The 20683-nt window shown below is 49.8% G+C and overlaps 1 protein-coding gene across 1 annotated transcript; it reads left to right on the top strand.

Annotated features, from left to right (window-relative positions):
- The first annotated feature begins 11 nt into the window (after positions 1 to 11).
- Positions 12 to 19404, top strand: AARS2 (alanyl-tRNA synthetase 2, mitochondrial). The gene is made up of 22 exons (XM_065058098.1): positions 12 to 306; positions 543 to 731; positions 1413 to 1558; positions 2352 to 2546; positions 3848 to 3992; positions 4433 to 4578; positions 4880 to 4988; positions 5588 to 5626; positions 6363 to 6474; positions 7024 to 7151; positions 7882 to 8032; positions 9899 to 10068; positions 11058 to 11171; positions 11585 to 11725; positions 12361 to 12498; positions 12902 to 13011; positions 14110 to 14218; positions 16037 to 16159; positions 16596 to 16706; positions 17580 to 17663; positions 17800 to 17910; positions 18303 to 19404. The coding sequence occupies exons 1-22, from the start codon at positions 94 to 96 to the stop codon at positions 18465 to 18467; spliced, it is 2949 nt and encodes a 982-aa protein (XP_064914170.1). The 5' UTR covers positions 12 to 93; the 3' UTR covers positions 18468 to 19404.
- The last annotated feature ends 1279 nt before the right edge of the window (positions 19405 to 20683 follow it).

Here is a 20683-nt window from a genome sequence, read left to right as displayed (position 1 = left end):
GGGTCTTCCGCTGTCCCGTCAGACCCACCAACGACCCCGCTTCTCCCCGCCCCTTCCGGAAGCTGCTTGCGCTGCTTTCCGCCCTCGGCCAGCATGGCGGCGGCCGGCCGGCGGCGGCTGCTGCAGGCGGCGCCTTGGCGCTGCGGCCCCCGCCGTGGGGCTGCTGGCTGCCCGCCGGCGGAGCAGATCCGCGCCGCCTTCCTCCGCTTCTTCCAGGAGCGCCACGGCCACCGCCGCCTGCCCTCGGCCCCCGTGCGGCCCCGCGGTGACCCGAGCCTCCTCTTCGTCAACGCGGGCATGAACCAGGTGCTTCCCCCGCCGCTAGCGGCCCGCCCCGTCACGTCCCCTCCGCCGGCTTCCCGGGGCCCGTCTCGGGGTGACCCCTTTCGCGGAGCTCTGCGCGGGAGGCCGGGCTCCTAGCGGGGCTGGCCGCGGCGCTGCTCCCCCATCCCGTTCGCTGCGGCTGCTCGGGAGCCCCAGGCACAGCACCAAGCGCTGGGCGGCATCCAGCAGCTCATCTGTCTCTCTGCCTCGGTTTCTAGTTCAAGCCCATTTTCCTGGGCACGGTGCACCCCCGGAGCGAGCTGGCGCAGCACCGGCGGGTGGTGAACAGCCAGAAGTGCGTGCGTGCAGGAGGGAAACACAACGACCTGGAGGACGTGGGCCGAGATACTTACCATCACACGTTCTTCGAGATGCTGGGGAACTGGTCCTTTGGGGATTACTTTAAGGCAAGGCAGTGGGAGGGAATCCTCTGCAGAGGGAAATGTGGTTTTCCTTTTGGAGTGTGGCTATAGTTCTGTGCTGTAGTGCCGTGGGACTGACTGCAGAAGGCATTTTGGTAACCCATAGATTGCTTCTTGGGCGCTCTGCAGACTGGAGCAGAGGTAGTCAGCTGGTGTGCTGAATCGCTAAATGTACCCTACAGACTCTCAGAGCACTTGGCCTTTCAAAGTTGTAAACACCACATACAAGTCAAAGTTCTCTGTGCAAATACCAGTGTTGGTCATCTAATGTAGTGAAAAGAGGTTTACAGTTCATTTGGTGTCTGCTGCTACAAAGTTTCAAAAGGGAAGAAGGATAAAGGGTGCTAGTTGTATTGCTAGTGAATACATTTTTTCCTTGGAAAGAAAATAATTCATGTAACTCCGCTGGCAAGTGTGTGAGTGTAGACCCCGCTGTGATCCTGCAGGTCTCCCAACAGTTCAGGAATGTCAGTTTTCCACAGGCAGCAGTGAGCTGTCTAACTCACCTGACCCTCATCCTGCACTTTGCAATATGCCTTAAAATTGGAAAGGGAGAGAGCAGCTGAAATGAACTTCTTCAGTGTTTGAGTCTCATTCTAAAGAGCCTTTCTGCATTGCTATGCATCCTGGTTTACTGTACTTTGTTTATGTTCCCTTCATGCTTAGGAGGAGGCATGTAGCATGGCCTGGGAGCTCTTGACAGAGGTTTACGAGATACCCAGAGATCGTCTCTATGTCACCTATTTTGGCGGAGACTCCTTGTTGGGGCTGAGCGCAGATGAGGAGTGCAAGGACGTGTGGCTCCGCCTGGGGTAAGTGTGTTAGAGAAGAGGTTCTGAGCAGCAGGTGAAGACACTTCAGTCTCCGCAGTCTCCTGTTTGCTTTTTAGTTGATGAGAATCAGATGCAGGGGCCAAAAGTTGTGTTTTAAACTAATTTTGTTTCAGTTTTGGCTTTTAGAATCAGCTGGGCTCTCAGTGCTCTGGGGCACTTGACCTTTAAGCTGTTTCTCAGATGTTGTCAGTGGGGGGGGGGGCTGTGTGCCTAAGACTGGCTGGCCTGGATAAAGTGTGTGGAGGAGCTCTGATCCTTTGCTTGCTCCCCATCATGAGCTGCGGAGCATGCGTTCTCCTCTGAGAGCCAGCAGTAGTTGCCCTAGTGTGAGGATGAAGCCGCTGCAGAGAGCACTGCTGTGCTTTGGGAGCTTTTTCCAGGTTGTGTGTGGGCTTTGAACCCTAGCAGCCAGTTCTGTGCCTCTACCGGTGTTCAGCCTTGTCCATTGTGATGTGGTCTTAGCTCTGCTGGAATTCCCTCCAGGGAGGAGGGCAGCTCCACAGACCCCTTGGAGAGCCTGTCTCTGTCAGCAGGAGCCGGACTGTGTTTGCCAGCCATTCTGGGCAGTGAGTAGAATCCTGTCTGGTTTGGTCCAGTTTGTTCCTGCTCAGGAGAGTAATTCTGTGTGAACAGAAGCAAAGGAATCCTTATGTGTTGGCTTATTGAATTTGTAGTAGTCAGAAACGATTCTTTCCAACTTTCTCTGTGATCTAAGCTACTATGTGCTTTGTGTGCATGCCCCAGCACTGCCAACCTCTGTTTTCCTCTCCAGAGTGCCTGCCAGTCACGTGCTTCCTTTTCCATTGAAAGACAACTTCTGGGAGATGGGGGACACAGGTCCCTGTGGTCCCTGCACAGAGATCCACTATGACCACGTGGGTGGTGGCAGAAATGCTGCAGCGCTGGTGAACAAGGGCAGCCCTGATGTGGTGGAGATCTGGAATCTGGTCTTCATGCAGTATAGCAGGTACCAGGCGTCAGGTCTGAACTCCAGAGCCTTCTCCCTTGTTTGACTCCAAAATCATATTTGTATATTCTCAGAGGTCTCACTGCTTTCTAGGATGTGGCAGTACAGGAGCAAAAAGGAAGCTGTAGAGATGTGTCCAGTGTGGCTTTTGGTCCCCTATGCTCTACTTGTCCTGTTGTCCTTCAACCTCTGCTGCCTGTTCTCCCTCACTGCTGCATCCCAGAGGTCTCTTGAGGTATTCAGCAGCCCAGAGGAACCTGCAGAAGGAGGAGAAGGCCTTGGGCTCCTGTTTAGTGAAGGCCCTTTTCGCTGCATTACAGTCTGTCATGACTATCTGTTGTGGTTTAACCCGAGCTAGCAATATAACCACAATAGCTGCTCTCTCACCCTCTCCCCCACCCCTCCCCAACAGGGGAGAGAATCAAAAGGGAAGGGAGAAACTTGGATTGAGATAAACACAGTTTAGTAAAATAACAAAATACTAATAGCCTACTACTAAATAAAAATATATATATACACAATAGAAATAAAAGATACTCAAGGCAATTCCACACGAACACTGTCCACAACTGAGCCAGTCCCAGCAAGCCACACCTGATCCTAAAGCTGATCCCAGAGAGAGAGGAAAAAAAAAAAAAAAAAAAAAAGAGGAGAAAGACATAAAAACCCAGAGGCCACTGCAAAATTGCAGAAGGCCTGGCTAAACTTCCAGACTGAAACTCCCCTGGCTACCCCCAGAGAGAGAGAGTGTGAAAAAAAAAGAGAAAAAGGGGGGAGAAACCAGAAGGCCCCACTCTTAAATCTGGAGCAGGATGCTAATGGGATGGAATACTCTCCTTTATCAGTCTAGATGTCAGTCAAGCTCTGTCCCATTCGTACCCCACTTCCTCGCTGCCTCACACCTGTGGGCAGAGTGCTCAGAATGTCCTTGGCTCTCAGACCAGAGCAATTAAAACATTAACTCTGTCCTGGCGTGTTATCTTCTTGTTCTCAAACTAAGTCCAAATAATGAGCGTGCTAGCTGTGAAAAAGAAAGGTTTCTAACTGCATGAAGAAAATTAATCCATTTTCAGTCGAACCAGCACACTATCTGATGGTTGGATCCTGGCTGCCTGGCAGTGCCAAGACAGGTTGCTGTTAATCTTCTCCCTGAGCTTCCTGGGGTCAGCTACTGTTGGGTCACCTACTGTTCCTATCACCTGTCACTCTCCCATTGTCTTTGATTTGCCTGCTCCTTATTTTGCCACTGGACTGACCCTTGCTTTCTCTTTTGCCTTTTATTTTTGCTGGCTGGCTGACAGAGAGGTGGAGGGAAATCTGCTTCCCCTGCCGCAGCACCATGTGGATACAGGGATGGGTCTGGAAAGGCTGGTGACAGTTCTGCAGAACAAACGCTCCAACTACGACACAGATCTCTTCACTCCCATCTTGGATGCTATTCACAAGGTGACAGTGCTTCTGCTCAGACTCACAACTAAACAAAAGCTTCTTGAATGCAGACTGTATGCCTGGTACCAGTACAACCTTCTCTTATTGTATGGTGTTTTGAGACAGGAGGTTTGCACAGCCAGGTCCAGACCAGCATTTGTGGGAAACTAGGGAGAACTCCAGGTTGAAAAAACACTAGTATATCAGCATTGCTGATCGGTTTTTCCTCCGAAGTTTCTTAAACTCCTCAGCGCCATGGTATTGGCTGATATGTCTCAGATATAGAAGTCTCGGTGTATAATGCTCTGAAAGGATTTAATGGGTCCATCTTAGATGCACGAGGTTCAGAGTTAGTTGAAAAGCAAGATGTCAAGTGCAGCTGGCTGCCTTTTGCATTGAAACTTTTCCTTCTACAGCCATTAATTTCTGCTAATCTGTCTCTTTGCTTTGTCTTTTAGGGCTGTGGAGGGCCCAGATACCAAGGTCTGGTCGGGGATGCTGACGTTGGGTGTGTGAATATGGCCTACCGTGTGGTGGCAGATCATGTGCGCACCTTGTGCGTGTGCATCACTGATGGCATCTACCCAGGCCTCTCCGGAGCAGAGTAAGGTCATAAGGAAATGGGTGGAGGGAGGTAGGTGTAGAAAGGCATACAGACAGCCAGAGGGAGAGGTTCTGCTGTGAGCCCAGGAGGAGGGAGTTCATGAGCTTTGAAGAGACAGGAAGGTGAGAGCCTGGAAGAGGTTCTGATCTGCAGGCTCATCCTTGGGTGGGTTTAGCATGTGAGGAGCGGCTGGTCTGTGTGGATAGATCAGGCCAGAGGAGCTGTGCGTTGGGTGTGCTGCATGTGGGAGCTAGGCAGGGATGCTCATGTGGCTGACTGGGGAATCCTGCTCTGCTTTCAGACTGGTGCTGCGCCGGATCCTGCGCAGGGCCGTCCGCTTCTGCTCTGAAGTCCTTCATGCTCCACCTGGGCTCCTGGCCTCTCTGGTGCCTACTGTAGTGGAAGTGCTGGTGAGTACAAAAAGCTGCTTTGGGGGAAAAAAAAAGAGTGTCACACTTGTCCTGTTCAGCCCCACGTCCCTTTCCTGTACACTATCAGGACACAGTCTTGGATGTAAAGGAGCTCCAGGAGGGTGTATGTGCTGCTGTGCATTACAGCAATAAAAATCTCCTCTCCTGATTATTTGTGATGGGAGGGAGAGGTCTTAGTGTGACCAGCAGTGCAGTCATCACAAGCGTGCATGTAAGTGTATGCAAGTGCACATTGTTTCCTGAGGACAGTGGCTTCCAAGCTGTCATATCTAGTTAAAACCATCTGAAATTGGTCCCTGTAAGTACTAACAGCATCCTAAAAGACAAAGCTTTCTTCCTGTTGTGAATGAATGTGTTTGCAAAGAGATGCTATGCAGGGGCTAGCAGAGGTGGGTCACAGGGAGAAAGCCAGGAGATGGCAGCTGTAAATCCACATGTGATTCTTCCCCTGGGACTGTGCACTGGAGCTCCCTTCACACACATCTGCCTGAGAAACCTCTATAATGCTTGTGGCATGCTGTGAGATCCCTCGAGGAAGATGTTGAGGATGGTATCACTAACTGAGGCTCACTCTGCAGGGAAACGCCTATCCAGAGCTGACGAAGAATGAAGACCAGGTGAGTGATGTGGAATCCCCTGGAGAGAAACCCCCTCTCTCATTATCTTTGCAAGGCACTGCTCTCAGAGGTGGAAGTCAGCCCTTCCTTGGGACTTAGCTGGAGGAGTTTGCATAGCCTACTCCATAACCATGTTCTCTTGGGTGGGCTGAGGTGTGCTGGGAACATGTCTGTATCCTGGGCGTGAGAAGTGTCTGTGGCATATTTCCTTGTGGAAGCTCTACTAGGTCTTCACTAGGGACTGCTTGTCCAGGCATAAGGCAGCTGTTGGTCTAAAAAAATCTAGGGTAGCTCTTCTATTGAGTGCAAGTACAGCATGTCCTGGCCTGGGTACCTTTTATCCAAAGTGGAGTGGTGATTCAATGCTAGTCCTGGCTTGCTTCTGCTGATAGCAACTGATGAGCAATTTCTCTGGCTGTTCCAGCCGTGCAGTTTTAATTGGGTCACATACATGAATATCTGACAGAGCATTTGTCAGCCTCCAGCCTTCCCCAGATGGATGGTCAGTATTTCTTTAACAGCAATGGTGGTAGGAGGCACAATGGGCCTGTTTAGTAATGTATCTGAGCTGTGTTTAGGTAGATATTTATGGGACAAAAAGACTGCTTCAAGCAAACACAGCACTCCTGTTAGACACCTGCTTGATGTTCTCTGAGCTGACTGTAGCAGAGCTGAGCTGAGCTGAGCTGGGGAGCTTCCTGAGGTGTGGCTAACCCTTCTTCTCATCCTTGGGCAGATCATGGATATCATCAATGAGAACGAGGCAGCTTTTCTGTCCTCCCTTGAGCGTGGGAGGCGCATCATTGAGCGCACAGTGCAGCAGATGGAGCCCTCCACAAACTTCCCAGGTGAGTCTCCCTCCTCTGACAAGCTGCACTTAAAGATGGTTTGATCCAGGTCCTCACAAGCATCACAGTCAAAACTCTGTGGATGTCTGCCTCCTCCACGTGCTTTCAGTGACCTTCTAGCCCCAGCTGCCTGGGGAACAGATGTTTTTCTTCAGATTGCAATTGTTCTCTAGTACTTTGTTCCCAAAATAAACTAGACACCAGGTAAGTTCAAAACATTCCCATGCTCCTTTATTGACTGATTAACTGGGTCCTCACAAGATGCAGCTGAAAGAAGGAGCTCAGGGCCCAACCAGAGCAGCTGCCTGTCCAGATGTGCTGCACTGAATTTTAGCAGGGGTGGGGCTGTAGGGCATCATTAGTACTCAGTTCCATACAAGAATAACTGCATAGCTTCTCTTCCTTTCCCCATTACCAGTGCAGCTGCACACAAGACAGATGAATCCAGTTACCAAAGCACACACTAGACTGGTCCCATCAAAGCAAATCTTGAGATGCCTTTGCTTTCTGTATTCACACAGATTTCATGCCCTTCTTTGTGTCCTACAGCTGAAGTAGCCTGGTCTCTCTATGCGAATTTGGGTTTTCCTCTGGATCTGATTGACTTGATGCTTGAAGAAAAGGGAATCAGTTTGAATTCAGCTGCTTTTAATGAACTTGCTCTGGAAGATGCGAAGGTAAGAGGGACACTTCCCTTGTCAGAATAATTCGGAGCCTTCCCTCTCTCCTGTTACCTTGGAGGCAGAATTCCTTTCACTGCTGAGGCTCTTTGGATGCAACCACAGGGTCATGTACCTTTTCCCTGAACGGGGAGGGGGCTGGAAACAGCAGTGGGGTCACAATGCCTTTGCTTGTGCATGTGGGACTTAAAAGTATTGGCTGGTGATTCTCTTCAGATCAGAAGAAGTGTTTTATGAGGCTGACTGTTGCTGGAGTGGAGGTTATGATAGAATTATACAGGTTACAAGTATCCTCTGTCAGTCATGTAGTCCAACTCCTCACACAAAGCACAACCAGCTTAGCCCAAACAGCAAGCAATTTGTGAAGAGTTTACAAAACCTCCTCAGTCTCTGTAGTGCCAGAAGACGTGCACTGCTCACCCAGTGCAGTAATTGGTTTGAGGCCTTGCTTTAATGGCCTGGAAGTTTCACAGCTATGCAGCAAGCTGTGCTGAGAGGGCTGTATTAGTTCTTGCTTATGGGCTGCCTGGAGGCCAGCATGGAGTGGTATTGAGTGCTTGTGGGCCTCGAAGGAATGGGGTTGGTTTAGCAGTAGCCTTCATCAGCCTGGACCTAAACAAGCCTTTTCCAGGAAGGTGGAAGAAGCTCCTAGCCTTGTAGCTCCTCCAGCTACTGGTTTGAGTGCCCCTGAGTATCTCCTATCTAAGTGTGCTTTGCTCTGCTGCAGTGCAAGGCCGGTGGCCCTCAGGCAGGACAGCGAGATGACACAAACACGCGCCTTGATGTGCACTCACTGGCTCAGCTGCAGAGTGACAATGTACCTGCTACTGATGACTCCCCAAAATACGCCTACAGGCTTGGACAGCACGGGCAATATGGTAAGCAGCCGAGTCCTGTGTGTAATGCAAGTTCTGCCTGAGGGCACTGGAATTCCACCCAGGACTGCTTTTTACTACCGAAACTCAGGAATGCAGAACTTGTGCTCTGGTTCAAACCTGTCTACCTTGCTGCTGTGTCTTTTCTCTGCCCCTGCACCTCATCCCAAAGCAGATGCTTTTATTTCTGTTAGTATGTCACCAGGAAGGGTCTGAGCCGGTGACAAGGCTGTGAGCTCCAGGTTGGTATTACTATTCAGGGGTGAAGCAGGGACTGTCAATTTTTGCTGTAGATGAGTCTGTCTCCAACAGTTAGGTTTCTGGGTGTGAGTGCTGAGGAGAATGACGAATAATTATGCAAAGGGTTTAGGCATAATAGTTGACTGAAACGGTGCACTTGCTATTTCTTTGGCAGACCACTAGATGCCAGTGCAGGCTTTTTGTCATTTAGGGTGATTGGGGTTGCTGATGCTCTAGGGAAAGCATGAAGCTCAACCACAGAGAGCAAGAGGTGGTGTAGCTGTCACAAACAATTAGAGATAGCTGTGTATAGCCAGCTCCCTCTTACCCAGCATGCTGGGGGCAACCCACATTAAGCAGAAAGTGAGGCAGTTCAAACTATATATACTACTGCAAGAGCATAATGGAGGGGAAAAATTCCCAGCAGCGACACTGGCTGGAATCTCCAAGTGGGCACTGTCCTACCTCCTCAGTCACTGAATCATGAAGGAATTGAGATTGGAGGAGATCTCTGGATGTCCAGTCTCCTGATCAACAGAACATCATCAGCTTCACAGTCAGACTGGGTTGCTCAGAGCCATGTCCATTTAAGTTTTCAGTATCTTTAAGCACAGAGATTTCACAGCCTCTCTGCACCCTATTCCAGTTCATTATCACTCTTGGTGGGAAAAATTGTTTTTTTTTGTTTATGTGCCACCAGAATGTCCTGTACTCTAGATGTAGTCTCACAAATGCTAAATAGGGGTGAATAACCACTTTTCTTGACCTGCTGGCTCTGTTTGTGTTCATACAGCCCAGCAGTCAGTGAGTCTTCCTTGCTGCAAGGGCTCCCTGCTGACTTGAGTTCAGCAAGCTCCTGAGGACCCTGAGGTTTCTGTCAGTCCGTTTCTGTAGCCTGCTGAGATGCCACTGAAAAGCAGCCCCACTCTTCAGTGTATCAACTAGTCTCCACAAATTTGTTGCCGTACAGGATATGGGTACATCCCATCTTGTCATGGATAGTCACTAATTAAGATGTTCAGTGGTTTGGGCCCTAATATCAGCCACCAAGTAGCTCTACTGGTAGCTGAGTATCAGTTGAACATGAAACTGTTGAGCAATTCTGTGTGGGGCCAGCTGCCCAGCCAGTTCTACACCCACCTTATGATCCACCTGCCCAGTCCATGTCACTCAAATTTGGCTTCAAGGAGGCTACAGGAGAGCGTGTCAGAAACTCACTGCTTCTAGGAAGGTGGCATCCCTGTCTTTCCTTGCCCACCAAGTCTGTCATCTCTTCATAGAAGGCAGGCAGGTTGGCCAGGCAGGCAGTGTAGCAAGATACAAATGTGTCTGTAGTACATCGTGTTCTGTCAGACTCATGTGGAGCTGGACTAGGTGTCTCTGCCTGGTTACCCGCTACTCGCAGATCTGTCACTAGGTAAGTGAGTGAGGGATAACTTGGTTCCGAACAGCAAATCTGTTGTCCTTTCTGCCGATAGCTGTTCCTCTCCCACCAAGCCAAAGGAAAGTGCCAATTTGCAGTATAGACTCAGTGTTGGCAGGGTTGGCATGGGGAAGTGACTCCTCCTTCCATGTTGCAATCTGAGAGGGTATGTGCACTAATTGCTGCCATCTTCTTCCACCTGACAGAGTTCAGCCCGTGCCAGGCCACCATTCTGATGCTGTACAGAGGTCAGTCTCTCCAGAAGGAGGTTGGATCAGGGCAACGCTGTGGTGTCATCTTGGACAGGACTAACTTCTATGCAGAGCAGGGCGGGCAGGACTCTGACCAGGGCTACATGATGCGTTTAGGACAGCAGGTGAGACCCTTTGCTGCCTGAACCCAAGGCAGCCATGAATACTGAGGCCAGGCAGACTTCCCCAACTTGTGGGCTGTTTTAGTGTGTTAATTTGCAAGTTGCTGACTCCTGATAGTTCCCTTTGTTTTGCATTGGGATTGGTGAGGTGGGGGAGAAGCAGCAGTAAGTTCACAGAGGTATACTTGCTGCTCTGTCTCTCTCAGCCCTTTGCAATTTCTGCTTGCTGGGGAAGACTGTAAAGTCTTCTTGAGTCTCACTTCAGTGTGCTGCACTCCCACCAGTTGGGGCTGCAATGCAGAGAGAAGGCAATCAATGACCAGAGAGTCCATGAGCTGAGTAACTTGTCTCTGGTGAGTCCTTGATGACTGCAAGCACTGCCCAACCTGAGACCTGTTGCAAAAACTCTTATCCCTCCCAAAAGCATCAGGGAGGACATCTACCTCTGCAGCATGTTCCTTTAACCTTGCCCTCTCCCGGGAAGTTACATGGAGTGCAGCCTTTTTTCCCCTCCCACATTCCAGCTCTTGAGAATCACCCCTGGACATTGATGTTGCCTTTTTAGCCTTGCAGAATGCAATAGTGCCTGGCTCAGCACTTCTCCTCAAGCTGAAGTGGGGATCAAGTTTGTCTTGCCAGCCGAGTGAGGCTGAAATGGCACCTTCGGTTCCTGAGACAGGCACCTTGGCAGCTGCTGTTTTCTCATAGACAAGCATCCTTGTTAAGAAAATTCATTGGGATGGGTGGTGTCGCAGCCCCTTCGCTGCAAGCTGACGGCCTCGGTATGTTGTGCAGCAAGTGGCTGAATGCAGGGAAGGCCTGAGGCACTCTGGTTACATTGGAAATGAGCTCGTCCCTGCTTTTCCCACCCCATCCCTGTATTTAAGAGTTCAATGGGGTTTGTTTTTCCTAGTCAGATCAATAAGGCACCTAGCACAGGCCTTTGAATGTTCCCTGTGTCCTAACTCATCTTTCCGTCTCTCTTTGGTCAGGACATACTCTTCCCTGTAGAATCTGTTCAGCTCTGTGGTGGTTATGTGATCCATGCGGTCACTGCTGTGGAAACCCTGCGTGCTGGGGACCAAGTGCAGCTCTTTGTGGATGAGGTGATAACTCACTGCTCTTAACCTTTTCCTAGCCTTGCCTTGAGAGTCTTGTGATGTCCTGAGTAACCTGGGCACAGCAGAGCCTTGTCCCTTGTTTTCCCAAGACTGCTTTTCGTTATGATGTGCAGTGGGAAGGAGACCTCACAAGTAACTCTGTAATCTTCTGTGAGCCATTGCTCTGTCCAGAAGTATCCAGCCTACCCTGTGCTGTTTCACAGAAGTGATCCCATGGGAAAAGAAGTTAAGTCTTCCCTGTGACATAAATTTGTTTAACAGCTTTACTACCTGTTGTTTTTCCCTCCATTTTCTCCCATCCTCTCACATGCAGCCTTTCCCGTATCTCTTCGTGCCATTCCCTGCTCTCCTGAGCCGTGGAGAACCAGCACTCCCTGCCAATTTGTCTTTGCTTTCAGGCCAAGCGGCTGGCCTGCATGACGAACCACACCGCTACCCACCTGCTAAACTTTGCGCTCCGCCATGTCCTGGGTGACAACACAGAGCAGCGAGGATCCCATGTGACCGCAGAGCGGCTGCGCTTCGACTTTGATACCAAGGTGACTCTGGACTTCTTTTTTCTTGTTCTCAGCAGTATGAGCATCCCAGTACTGGTCTTCTCTCCAGGGATTTTTCTCCTCTCACCATAATCACTCCTTTAGAGATAGGTCATGTTTCATCTGAGCAATAAGACTTGACCCTCTAGACATGACTGTCTCTGCTTTCCCTTGACCTGGCTGTGAGCAGAGTTTGCTGAGGGGATGAATGGGGATCAGAAGGGAAAGGACTTAGCAAGCCAGTGGTTGTGGGGCTGACCTGAGTAGTGTTAAGGGGTCTCTGAGAGATTCACCAGTTTGGCTGTGGCATGTGTCTCACGTCTGTGCCGGTCGTTCAGGTGAGAAGGGTTGGGAACTGAAAGCTGTTAGGTTGGGCTGAACAATGGTCCTGGTGACCTGTCACTCATTGCAGCATCTTTCTTGAAGAGTTTGGTTGGATCGAACATCCTTATCCCTCCTCAGGGGGTGAGGTGGGAGGGTCATGATGCTCACAATTTCCTTCACAAGTAGGGAAGATGAGATGCAAGGGGGAAGTGGTGTGCCTAAGCCGAGTTGCCTGACGTTCCTGCCCCAGTTCTCCCTCTTGTTCTCGATGTCTTAGAAGGCTTCTCCTGAAGGTGGCTGATTTACTTCCTCAGGGCCCTGTGACGGTGGAGCAGCTGCAGCAAGTGGAACAAGTGGTCCAAGATGTGATCAAACAAAATGAGGTTGTGCATATGGCTGAGGTCCCCCTCACACTGGCAAGAGAAGTTCAGGGACTCCGTGCAGTAGATGAGGTATGACAGGATGGCAGCGCATGTCTTCATGAGCCTTCTTTCAGCAGGAATCATCTGGATCACAAGAGATGTTGATGCAACAGGTTTCTGCAAGGGAATTGACTGCCAAAACTCAAGAAAGGAAAATAGAACAGAGATCTCAGGAGTGCTGTATTGTAAAACATGGAGGCTTGTGGTGCATAGGCTTTTTGCTCACTTCTTTGGACCAGAAGCTTGTAGTGTCACCCGATTGTTTCTTTCTCCCATGGTGACTGGTTGTGGGGAAGAAGCAGTGCTGCCCCTGACTATGGGACTGCTCTGGAATAGGGGAAAAGTGAGTCAGGGACCTGAAACCATGCAGTTAGTCTGCAAGTGTCCCCAAAGGACCATGTTGTTAGCTGCTGATCCCTGTCTCCTCTGTCAGGGGTATCCAGATCCAGTGAGGATAGTGTCCCTGGGGGTCCCTGTGGAGAGTGTGCTGACCCGCGACTCTGAGGCTGCAATGCAGACCTCTGTGGAGCTCTGCTGTGGGACGTAAGTGACTTTTATTTGCAGTCAGAAGGTGTGTTTATGGGCACTGGTGGCTGAGGTAGAGACATTCTTACAAGCTCCACTCCCTGTCCCTGTGCGTCTGAGCTTTCTCACCAGAAGGATCCTGTGAGGACAGAATGGGCTAGTTATGAAACTTGGAAGTCCCAGGGTGAGAAAACTGTAGTGAAATGCTAAGTATCAAAGTGTTCTTCCTTGCTTCACAGTCTGAAACCAAGCTGGAAGCCACAGGGCACCAGCAAAGTGTGGGAAAAGGGCGTGTGACTTGTCATACCAGAGTTACAGGGCTTTGTCTTTGGGGTTGCAGAAGGGTGGGAGACCCAGCAGGAGATTCTGAGACAGTTGTGAGATCTTTATTTTTGCCCTCTTCTGCTTTTAGCAGTAATGAGAATAGAATAAGAGTTAATCCATTTTAGGACAATGCTGACACACACACAAAAAAGAACAAATTGGCATTTGAGCAGATACAGCTGAAAATGAGCAAGTTTCTAGTCATGAGATCATTCTTGTGGGAGTAGTGGGACAAGAAACTGTATGGGAGTGGAGGTGATCGATTCTCGTGAAGCTTTCTGGAATTATTACTTGTGGTAACAGAACCTGAGACACTGTATTTTTGATATCGGGTGTTGAATAGCCAAGAAGGAAAGGGAAGGTTCTCGGTGCCCTGTGACTGCACGGCTAGCCTGGGACTGGAGTCTGCTGGCCACTCTGTGAGCTGGTCTGACAAGAGACTGGTGGAGTTGAAGGAAAAGATTACTTTCTAGAAGGTTCAGTAGCAGCTGAGTAGAAGAGACGAGTCCTGATTCACCCCACTGCTGGAGGAGAGAAAAGCAAGGCAGAACTTGGCTGTCATGCCATTTGACAGCAGCCTGCTGGGCAGGTAGCACAGAGGTTCCTCTGGAGTAGCCTCAACTCTGCTGTCTCTTGCCTGACGGTGCCATCAGGATTTTGGGGATGGGAGGGAATTGAAGCTCTTGAGATTGGCTGCTGGTCTTGAGACTTGCCTAAAAGAAAAGCAGTGTTCCTGATTTCTCTTCCCAGAGAGCAGCTTGTTTAATTTCCTCTTCTCTGCTGACTTTGCAGGCACCTTCTACAAACAGGAGCTGTGGAAGATCTGACCATCATCAGCGAGCGTCAGCTTGTTAAAGGGATTAGCCGTGTCATTGCAGTGACAGGGGGACAAGCCAAACAGGTAAGAATGGGGGAACTGAGACTTCTGCTGTGCCAAGGCAATGTCAGAAGAACCCAACTTTGTAGGTTCCTGCATAGACAGTCAGCTTCCTGCTGCTTTGGCTGGAGCCTCCCTGCTGTGCCTGATCTGGCTTCCTCCTTTGCCCCTGGATACAGCTCTGCCATACCTCACTATTCACCTCCACTCCCCTTCCTGTCCCAGTCTCCTGTCTCCTTGACCTTCATTCTTCCCCTCAGACACCCTTTTTCAAGATAGAAACTTGGCACAAAATATCAGGAAGCCTCTAGACTATAAATTTCAGTCCGCAGGTAGGTATGTAAAGGTATGATCCTTTGCTTTGGTTTCACCTCCTGCCTATCACAGTTGGATTCCCACTTTATGATGACGGGGTTCTAGCCTCATTCTTACAGCCCTTTTCCTTCTTTTCTTTAGTCTTTTTCCTTCTAAACTGTGATTCTGGTCTGGCTGGGCCTCTATAAAAAGTACTATTGTGTCTGTGAGATCGCTTTGTACTTTGAATATCTGGAACTGTCGGGGGCTCCGCAACCTTGCCCACTTCCTTTAAGGCTGCAGTCAGAGGAGAGTGACTCACTCCCAGTTAGTACTGGGAAGACTAAAGGCAAAGCCCACCCTGGTGCTTTTTGGCTAGCTGTCCCCTGTGCATCTGTGTCCCTAGTGAGGCTTTCTTTGGTGCAGAGGAACGAAAAGCTGCAGGGCACATGTGGGGGACTACGGTGGGTCCGTGGATTCCCTGACGGAGGGCATGGGAACAGAAATTAGCCCTGAAGATATGAAGGCCTACCCGTGAGAAAGATGGGAGTAAAGGAGTATCCAGAGATGTTAAGGATGTACCCATGAGAGAGAAGGGAGTAGAAGAGTAACATTGATGATAGCAAAAATAGCCAATGAGATGTTACTGCTGTAACTTGTAACGAATAGTGAAGAGACACATGAATTGGTAAAACTGTATAAAAATGCACTTGTGACAATAAATGGCATCTACTACTTTCATCCTGGAAGAACTTGGTGCATGTCGTTTGTCCGTCTCAACCACGACAGGGCACATCTGCATGCGTTGTTGGAAATGCTGACCTGGAAGGCCCCGAGAGGAGCTGTGTGCATGTGTTAATCAGACAAGGGAGACTGCAGCATAAGGGAGTGACTTGAAACAAGGGATGTGTATCCCAGCTTGGCAGAGCAATCCTTGCTGTCCACAGCTTTTCTTATATACTCTCTGCTCTCCTCATCTGAAGTCTCACAGGACCATCATGAGCACAAAGATCTGGCAGGGAGAAAATGCTCCAAACCACAAGGATCGTCACTGCTGAAAACATCTTGTATTAGCTTTTTTTATTAATCGTAGCATTGGTGTTGGAGAACACAATAAGAAATACACCAAGATCAGCTGAACTTAGGAAATATGTTTGGACAGTGGATGAGGTTTCTTTAGTGTTTCCTTTGTTTCTTCAGTCAGTAGTTTCAAGAGTGCATTTTATATTGTAAAAAGAGCACTAAGAAGTAAGCGAGGCTTCCCAGCTTTTCTCAGTGAAATCCTGATAATCTGATGCTAGATACTGAGGAAACATAACTGCATGACAGCTTGGTCCGTGGCTGTGACCAGTTAGTGTTGATTGCAAATCTAGAGAGCAATCTTCCATTTCAAAGTCTCCTGGGGACAGTCATTTCTTAAAGCCTCTGTAGGTGTCTTCCCACTGTATCCTGAGCAGCACTTCAGTGTTTATGACCCTGCTGCCACCCCACTTTTTCCTTCTCTGCTCATTGTTTTGTTGCTGAATTTGGAGTGTTCTCTCTCTTCAGGCCCGGGAAGTAGGCCAGTGCTTGGCGATGGAAGTGGACTCTGTCTCCCTGCGAATGAAGCAGAGGAGCACCTCTATTCCTGAGATGCAGAACCTCTCCAAAGAAGTGGGCCAATTGACCAAAGTAAGGATTACACTCCATTACAGAAAGATCCCAGCCTGGGCTCTATACACTTGAGGCACACAACTTCTTACCTAGCAGGTTCATATCTGACCATGGTCAATAGCAAGGCCATGTTGCTACCTGCTGATGCTACTTTGGTCGCGAATGTTTTCACCAGTAGCTGAGTAGTGCCTCTGTTGCAGGTGACCTGCTGCCAGTGGGAATGTGAGAAAAGGCAGTAGGAGGGAGGGTAAAACAGTGATCCCAGGCTTTTTACCCAGGCTTTAGATGCCCAACTGAAAAGACAAGGCTGCACACCACAGTGACTGACTGGCCTGATGACACAGGGGTACAGGAGGGCCTGGGAAGAGGCTGGTCTCCAGCCTGACCTCCAAGAGAACTAGCACTTTGTTACTAGGTACACTTTAGTGCCCTTACACAGCAAATTATCTTGCAGGTGGTGGCTAGCACTGCGATGCCCCAGTGGCAAAGAAAAGAACTACAGGCCATCCTCAAAGCACTACAGCGAACAGCCAACACGGCCATCAGGAAACTGGAGATCCAGCAGGTACTTTGGCAACATCACACTTACTGCAGCCTGCTCACGGCACTGTGTGGCACACACCAGTGGACCTAGTGTCTCTGTTACACTTCGTAGCCACTCAGTCACCAGGCTCCCATTAGAAGGCAGGAGAAAGCAGGTACAGTCATGCACAGTGCAGCACAAGCCCTCTGTTGGGTTGATTTCACTAACATTAACCAGGGCTGTCATTTAAAATGGCAGTGAATGACTGACTGGGCTTTTGGCACCTGCAGAATCCCCGTGTCTGTCTGCCTGTGAAGATGGATAGCCCTGTATCAGCACTTTTGGCAAACACCAACAGGCAGATAGGCATCTCCTCCCCCTTTATACATGGAGGAGAAGATGAGATGGCACTGACAGTGGGCTTTACAAGGTTCTGCAGTAAGACAGTGGCAAAATAGAACCTTTCTTCCAGACATACAGATACTGCCATGGGTTCCCATGCATTTGTGTTCTGCCAATTTATACTAAAAGCCCTTTGGAAATACTTATTGGTGACTTAGTGTTCTCAGTAAGAACTATCCTTTTCTTAAAGTAGGAGCATCTTGCCATAGAAACCTTCCTGAGACATGCAGTGATGTGTAGGTCCAGGAGAAAGGCTGGGGACTGAATGGATCACTGTCTATTCCACTTTTGAAAGGGGCTTATGTCTGCTTGCTTTTGAGGAAGGAGGGTTGCACAAGTGTCCATGTGGAGATTTCAGTCTGCCAGTCTTACTTTGACTTCTGCTGACATATGTCTCCCCTCAATCTCACAGAGCAGCACTGCCTTTTCCTGTACACGTGTTAGATGTTATCCCCATTCAGCTCACCCTGTGCCACCTGTAGCCCCTCAAGTGCTGTGTGCTTCCCCCTCCAGGCTGAAGAGAAGGTGCAAAGCCTGCTAGCGAAACACTGCAACCAACCTGTCATCATTGATACTGTCCCAGCTGACTCCCTCTCTGTGAGTAACCCACGTTGCATGCTGGCCCAACAGTACCTCAGGTGCTGCATACAGTAAGAGGGAGCTGCTGGGTACGTTTTCTGCTATGTGCCAGTCTCCTTTGCTGTAGCCTGACCTCTCTTTCTGCCTCTTCTAGATCCTAATGAAGGTAGTGAACCAGCTGTGTGACAAGTCTCCCGGCACATCAGTCCTGCTGCTCAGCCCTCAGGCTTCTGGTGAGGTGCTCTGTGCCTGTCAGGTGTCCAAGGTGAGCAGAACCCTGGTAGAGATACACAGAACCTACCTGCAAAGGAGGACTGGACCCACTGCTCAGCAGGTCCCAGTTGAGGCTTTTGCTGGGTTTCTGCCCAGTGTTGGTGGTTAGTCACACAGGGGCAGAACCTGAGATGACCATACAGAGACCAGATATGCTTTCAGTCTCTGCTGGGCACAAATATCCCTGGATCCTCCAGGCCATGTTTGCCCAGGGGCAGGACACAGCATTGACATGTAAGCCCAGCTGTTGCGGTCCTGGCAGTCATGAGTGCCTCAGGCAGTGAGGGCCCAGGCTGGGTGAGGAGAGGATGTGTTTACTTTTCTTTATCTAGATTAGAGAGTCCTTCACAGTCCAAATTACTTTGCTCTGTGTCTCTTCCCCAGAATTGCCTCCCTGTGTTCTCTGCTGCCGACTGGGCTGTGGCTGTCTGTACGCAGATGGAAGGGAAGGCAGGAGGTTCTCCCATCGTCGCTAAGGGCAGTGGAAATGCCAAGGACATCCAGGGAGCCCTTACTACTGCACTAGAGTTCGCTCAGAGTAAACTCTGAAGTAACTGAGAGGTTTGGGGGCAGGACAGCTGCATGCAGCCCAGCTGCAAGCTATGTGGACACCTGCTGCAGAACACATGTTAAACGCTGCTGATCTAAAAGGTTTAGCAGCTTCCACACTGAACGTTACTGCAACAACTGCATTGGAGCATTTGGCTTCTGGCCATCAGGGATCAGCAGAAACCCCATTCTTGATCGCACTGACAGAAACAATAATGCCTGTTACCAACATGGACACGTGTGGACTGGGCCTTGGAAAGCACCAGCTGCAGCATCAGATCCTGCTTCTTCTGGAACAGTGCAGTTCCTGCCATAAGACTGGCACTGGGAGGCTCCATGAGAACATAGTGGGGAGGTGGCACAGTGTTATCCTAAAACCATTAAGTGGCAGAGAGTGTTTGATCTCCCAATGTCTGTTGTTAGCTGCATCATTTTTTTCTGCTCTACTCTTGCAGGACCACAAGTCAGTATGCACTCTTGTCTAAGCAGTCCCATCCTACTGCAGAACTCAGGACACCCCTCTGATTAAAAATGCTGCTGTAATTTAGAAATGGGAAGAGAAGCCCCACCCTCCTTGTAGGCTCAGCCTTCTTAGGCTGTGCAGGGGGTAGTGCTGAACCCAGTCCTTGGTACTAAAGCACAGAGGGAACCAAGTCGTCCCAGGTTCCACCACTTTGCTTTGGCTGAATGTTCTTATCCTTGTTTCCTCCTGCCACTCCCTTGTAACTCCTGGCATCTCACATACCAGCACCTACCTAAAAACCACCATAGATCTGGTGAGTTGTGTGAATGGGAACTGTTGCTGTGTCAAAGTGTGGAAGTTCCTGCAGCAGGTCACTTTACCTTGAGGTGAGTGTGCATCCCACCTAACCTAATGATTATTCAAGAGCATTAGCAGATGCAGCAAATGCAACTCATAAAGACATTTAAAACTTCATTGTTAGAGTGATTTCTAGAGCTCCTGGCCAAAGCACCATTATTTTAGATACTGTATTGACCTAGAGATCACAAACAGTAGCTGAATTAAAGGTGCAACAGGACAGTGATACGAGCAGGTTTCACTCTGAGCAGCAACAGCAGGCTGACAGATGAATTTCAGCAGCAGGCAGGGTTGCCTGGCACTGTGGAGGAGGCAGTGGCTGCATGCATTTGGGGAGAGGAGGAGGAGGGGTGGAAGCACAGTGATGCTGATGGATGGGGAGCAGGAAATGGCTGTCACATAGATATGGATTGGTTAAGAGGGTGTGTTGGGGAATGGCCCAACCTCCTAATGAGAGACGTCCTCAGCTTCTTTTAGCTGTCTGCTTGAGGGAGAGAGGGTAAAAAGCTGCTGTGAGCAGAGCCTCATCTCCGTTCTCTCTTCAAGGAACAGCTCACCTGTGGAAAAATTGAGGTGTACTTAGAGGCATCACTAGAGGACAAGGGGTTTTCTTCCCTATCTCAGTGGCTGTCCAGCCTAGTATCTCATATGTGGTCCCTAAGGCTCCTCATCTTTGCAAAGTGCCAGGAAGCTGGTTTTGCACTTGGCTAAGAGCCTTGGAGGCAGAAGGAATGGGGAGCCTTTAGAGGCTGGTAGTGCTCCCCCAAAGCACTGATAGCTACAATTGCACTGCAGAGCTTGCTTGTTCAATAAATGCTACTTCCAGCCAAAGAGCTTAAAGCAGGGCTTGTTGCAACAGAAGCTATGAGCCGAGGTCTCTGGGCATCTGCCCCTGCTGCCAGGAGTTCAGCCATCAGAGTGGTGCACGGGGCCCATTCTTTAATCACCCTGCCAGTGGGGCAGGTTGCTGCTTACCCCAGACCTGGCCTGCATTCCTGAAGGCTGTAGCAGAGCAGCTTGGTGCTTTCACAAATTTCTTTCCCTTTCTGGATGTGGAGGTGCTGCTGGTGCTTATAACATCTCTGTGAGGAACAGGGGAGAGAGCTGGAACATCCAGCTCAGCACGTGGGGATATTGTGACAAGGCCGGAGTGGTGCTGGAGAGGGTGTGTGGAGACCCAAGAGATGTTTTGTGCCATCAGTTAAAAGCAGTGTTAGTCCCTCATGCTACACAGCTCATGGGCCACAGTGGTACCAGATGTGGGGAGGGAAAGGGGTGCTCTGTCATACTGGGAAGCACTTTCCTGGGGTGCCTTTGCATCACTGTATTAATAGCTGCTCCAGGAGGTGATGTCTGCTTCTGGCATTGGAGAGTAGGTGTGAGGAGGAGGAGGAGA

Source organism: Columba livia, chromosome 3 (genome assembly GCF_036013475.1).
Source record: "Columba livia isolate bColLiv1 breed racing homer chromosome 3, bColLiv1.pat.W.v2, whole genome shotgun sequence".
Classification (NCBI taxonomy): domain Eukaryota; kingdom Metazoa; phylum Chordata; class Aves; order Columbiformes; family Columbidae; genus Columba; species Columba livia.
The sequence above is the reverse complement of the archived record's forward strand: the minus strand, read 5'-3'. Positions and strand labels throughout refer to the sequence as shown.